Source organism: Nanorana parkeri, unplaced genomic scaffold (assembly GCF_000935625.1).
Source record: "Nanorana parkeri isolate BGI_ZX_2015 unplaced genomic scaffold, ASM93562v1 scaffold1316, whole genome shotgun sequence".
Taxonomy (NCBI): domain Eukaryota; kingdom Metazoa; phylum Chordata; class Amphibia; order Anura; family Dicroglossidae; genus Nanorana; species Nanorana parkeri.
In genome coordinates, this window is record NW_017307584.1 from 336,983 (window position 1) to 342,011 (window position 5,029).

At 46.7% G+C, this 5,029-nt stretch overlaps 1 protein-coding gene across 1 annotated transcript in view; it reads right to left on the reverse strand.

Moving 5' to 3' along the window:
• Positions 1-2,578: 2,578 nt before the first annotated feature.
• Positions 2,579-5,029, reverse strand: part of PITPNC1 (phosphatidylinositol transfer protein, cytoplasmic 1) — a 114,445-nt gene continuing 111,994 nt past the window's right edge. Inside the window, exon 9 of the mRNA XM_018569277.1 lies at positions 2,579-2,739. Within this exon, the coding sequence (XP_018424779.1) occupies positions 2,591-2,739 (149 nt within the window). The 3' untranslated portion in view covers positions 2,579-2,590. The remainder of the gene's footprint in view (positions 2,740-5,029) is intronic.

Here is a 5,029-nt window from a genome sequence, read left to right on the forward strand (position 1 = left end):
GGGTCGGGGAGCGTTAGGGTTTCCGGTGCCGATTTCTTCCGGGGGCGGTCTTTGGGGACGGTCAGAAACTCCGGAGCTTCGGTGGTCAGAGGGGTGGAAGGAGCGCTGGAGGGTCCGCTGCGGGCAACGGAAGGCAGCGTAATGTCAGTGATGGAAATGGCACTGGTGGCAGAAAATGGCTCCTTCCAAGTATGAGCAGCTGTGACAGACTTTCTTTAATATGATATTATATGTTCTAGTGTTTCTCTCACTCGTACCCCAGGTATGGGGGGGCAGAGGACAGTCGGAGTGCGTATATTAACTTTGAGAGTCCTTGTCCTAAATATAAACGTTGGGGGAATCGCCCATCAGCCAATTCACAGAAACCAGAGAAAAATAAAATGGCACACAATGGAGTTGTTCCCCTGAGCAGCCAATCTGAACTCCCCCAATAAAACCTAAATCGGGGTCTATAGGCAATACATATATTGTTATCCTCATGTTCTTTTCTCTGGTTATTATGAATCAGCCCTCTAAGCATTGTATGAGTCCAGGAAACTCAGCATATCTCTCCAGACGGAGACTTTACCAATACACATTAGCAAGATTATACCTCAGTAGCTCACTCCAGTTCTCTCGGACCCCTTTCAAGGCGGCAAACGTTAAGACATAATGGGTGGGGGATCGCGGGAAGGCCCAGCGTGCATTGCTCAAGCCGTATTGGTTGAAGTTATTTTCTTAGTCAATATTGGGGTGGGCATATTAAAAGTGTTAGTGGCATTAAACACGATGCTCTTCTTGAATGGTTGGTGTTGGTGTTCCTAATATCTGGCATCAAAGAGGCATACAGCATGTAGGCCATGGCTTACTCTGAAAACAACACTGAAAGAAGGGCAGGCTGGGCTGAGGAGCATTTTTCCAGTGGGCCTGTCCCATTAAGATATGTTGGGCAGGTGACCCAGAATGGAGATGCTTCACCATTCAGACATATATTAAAGGAGAACTATGAGGAGGGGGGGGTGCTTGTCACTCACCTCGTAGTTCTAGCCGACCTGTGACAATGAAACTGTCATAGGTCGGCTCAGTAGATCGGGAGGTGAGCGAACACATACCGGCGTTCCCTCACCTCTCGATCCTGACACGGCTCTCTGCCGTGACAGGGGAGGGGCTGGATTCTCCCCTCCGCCAGCGCTGACTGGCGGATCGTACGGGGGAGGGGGTGGGTACAGCTGGCTCTGCCTCTAGATAGGCGGAGCCAGCTGTCACTCACGCAGCTGGGGGGATGCAGACATAATTGTCGGGATCCGCTTCAGCTGCGGCATCTCAGTATACCGCGAGCTCCCTATATACTGAGCCTAGGGTGACGGGAGGACGCTAGGCTATGGGAAAAGCCTTAACCCCATAGTTCTCCTTTAAGGTGGGACCCACAAGGTGGGTATTATATAGCTACTCACAGCATCTACCAGAGGGAACTCTTGCCATACTGACTTCCTTTGCAGCTCTGAGACATCACGTGGGCTTTAGCCGAGAACCACAAAAGGAAGCTGATGCTTCAAGGTGTGAAAAGGTGCGTCACAATAGCCCATAACCTTTAGGAACACCCACCTCTCACTCACCATGCCCCCCACTCAATGCTACATTCTGCATGAGATACTTTCGACCACAGTAATCTGTCCCAACCGTGAAGGGACTACTTGGTTGTACTTCTCCCCCGGGCCAATGGTTCCCAGTCCTCCTGGAAAGCTGTTGCCCACGTACGAGACATCACTATGAATTTCTGAAGACGATGCCCTGATTTAATTATTTGACATTATGCCGATACCGGAGACATGATAAAGCGTGGTCCAATTTTCTGGGTGTGTGGCAGCGGCTGAAGAAACCCAGTGATATACAAGTGGGGTAAGTATAGGACGTGCCATGCATACTGGCAAACACTAGTAACTAATGCTCATATGTATAGGCCCCAATGTGAGCCAATGCGTATACTGATACTACAGTGCCAGTCTGCAGCTCGCACACCACAGACCCCCAAGACTGGTTATAATTGCCATTCCCAGTTTCATTTTTGTGGTTTTGTTACAGCAGCTCAGACAGTATGTGCATTGCGTCATGGGATGCTTGGAGGGTTGGAGCTCTGACTTGGAGTCAAAGCTTGTCTATTGCACTGTCCTGGTTTAGGGCTCCCAGGGTGCGGAGCTGATGCCTTCCTCAAAAATAAAGGCTTGTACAATATTGCTATGCCAGCTCTATGAAACTTGTACTAGCTTGACTCTTTTGCTGTCATGACAGGTACACTTTTACCCACGGCCGTCCAAGAGAGCCGGTGTTGGACCTAGAGGCACATACATTTCATTGCAGGCTCATAATGGCCTCAACAATCTGCAGGCAGAGACCCACAGCCAGCAGTCCCCACTCATCTTTCATCCTTCAGACTGTCCTTAGAGATGAAAGGTGGCATCTGATTGGCTGCTATGGGTGACCGCATCACTATTACTCTTCCCACGGCATCTGCATTTGCTCTTGGAGAGCTGGGAACAGAATGAACCCCCCAAACCATCTAACACAGCCCCAAATATCACTTTTGGGCTCTATCCCGCACCGGCCAATATTTCTACAAGAGCAGTAAAAGGGAACGTACGCTTTCTTTGGCGTCGCTGTCTATTTCATCACTTGTTGCTGACAGCAGTCGGTTGCAAACTTTAATATTCGTTTTGAACTGCATGTTTTTTTCATAGTGCCGCACATCGTCCATCGTCATATCTGCAAAGACGGAAGATTTACAGACTGAAGAGGGCGAGGGGAGGGGGTGTAAGATCCTACTGAGCCAGGACAGAAGAGCAGGCAGAGGGGGGTTCAGAGAAGAGGGGGGTCCGCTAAGCTTTATTGAGAGTGAACCTCATAAAGTTAGTCTGAGTCAGGAACGGGAAGGGTTAGGCCAGGCTTAGGAAAGTGAGCATCTGAAAAACTACAAGTGCCAGCAGGTCCCCCCGTGCCGAGACTTCTAGTTCTTCCACCAGAGAAGATTGCTGGTCTGGGGTAGGTGGTGCCACAGGAGGAGCAGGAAAGGAAGTCAGCTACGTAGGGTATAATCAAAGCGCGGAGAGACAAGAGGATCCTGCCAAGCGAAGATCTCTTAGGAAAGATTTAAGAGATCTGTTGAGAGAAAAGGGAAATGTGTGGAGATGCTGAAAGTTACACTTACCTGAACGCAAAGAAATAAAATGATTACAAATAAAGATTCCACATTCAGCATCGTCCACAGAGGTCTGTTCATGGCCTGAAGCAGCACATTGCATCGCAGACTATTACATCAACCCAAATCACCCTTTTTACTCCTGCTGTTTGGATAGTATTAGGAAATACTGTATGGGGGTATGTGTGTATGGATATATATATATACACATACATACATATACACACATACACACATACACACACACAGACACAGTATATTAGAACAGGCACTTTGTGGACAATAACTGAATGTGGAAAGGTTGGCACGGCTCATGCGATATACTCAGGCATACGCACCCCCCCGCTATTAGAAAGAAATAGATTATCGTTATATAGTGGTGAGCTGGACAGGAGGAGGAGACAGAGCAAGGAAAGTGCTGTAAGGAACTACTGGGAAAGAAAAAGGTAAAACAACATCCACAGCATCATTGTAATCAATCATAAAGCCCTAAAATTAATCTGGGGCCCCCCCCACAATGCAGCACCCAACGGAAGAGGAAATAATATATGTAAGTTTAAATGTAAAGCAAATATGTGGCGCTTGGTCTATGTGAACCAACTACACACTAAAGTGTTAATATATGTAAGTTACATTAATGAATCTGAGCTGATATTTTTGGGCCACTTAAAGAAAGATCTTTGCTGGTATGAAGTAATCAGTCCCCTTTCATAATGTAAGCTCACATGCACTAAGTGCTTCTTTATTTTAATTGTGAGCTGCATTGCATTATGTGAAGTAAAATGTTCCTTCAGGCCAGCTTGATTTCCGGCAACAGACCTTTCAGGTGCTTTAAAAAACCAGTCTGAAGATCAATGTAAGCCCTCAGGGGCAGGGCCCTCCTTACCATCTTGTCTTGAATTGTATTGTGATTGTAATGTCTTCCTTATATTGTACAAACTGTTGGCGCTCTATAAACCCTGTATAATAATAATAATAATTAGGGCTGGTAATGATTAAAAATTTTCGATTAATCAAAATATTTTTTAATCGATTAATTTTGATTAATTATAACGCACATACAGATCCAACTACATTGGCCTATACACATACAGCACAGCGATGAAGTAATAAAATTAACTCATTCTCACGTGCCCCACTCAATATGGCCGCCGCTTGAGTGGGGCAACTCACATGCTGGATTAGTGTGATCCTAGTTCATTTTATGACTTCATTGCTGCGTTGTATGTGTATAGGGTAATGCCTTGGCTGGCGCTCGTGCAGAAAGTTTCTTGGGCAAACTCACCGGCCCAAGTGGCTCCGTCGGCTAACGAAGGGGGGAGGAGTCCGGGGACGGCACAGACATCAACGTCATCGGACTCCTCCCCCTTCCCTTCGTTAACCATCACGGACATTGATGTCACCAGACGCCTCCCCCTTCACTTCGTTAGCCGCCGCCCACTTGGGGGAGGAGTCCGGTGACGTCCATGTCCGTGACGTTACCGAATCACCGACGGGACTCCCGGAAGCCGGCGGAGAGTGTTTTCATTAGCAATCAAAATAATTTTAATCGATCAAAAAGTTTAACGATTAATCGAAAAATTAATCTTTAATTTCCACAGCCCTAATAGTAATAAAAATAACTATTCTCTTGGAAAAATTTGGGCTGAATGTTGGATATGCGGTTGCAGTTCCAGGAGTTACCACCGGTGGCGCAGTTGTATCACTGCTCCAAATATTTCTATGACGTCTACAGGAGACTAAGAAATAATTAGATGCCTATCCAGTAATAATAATAAAAAACCTGCAAAGATGGATTACAGCTGAATAAATCTACTCCGGTGTCTTCAAAACATCACCAAAGGCACAACCCCCCCC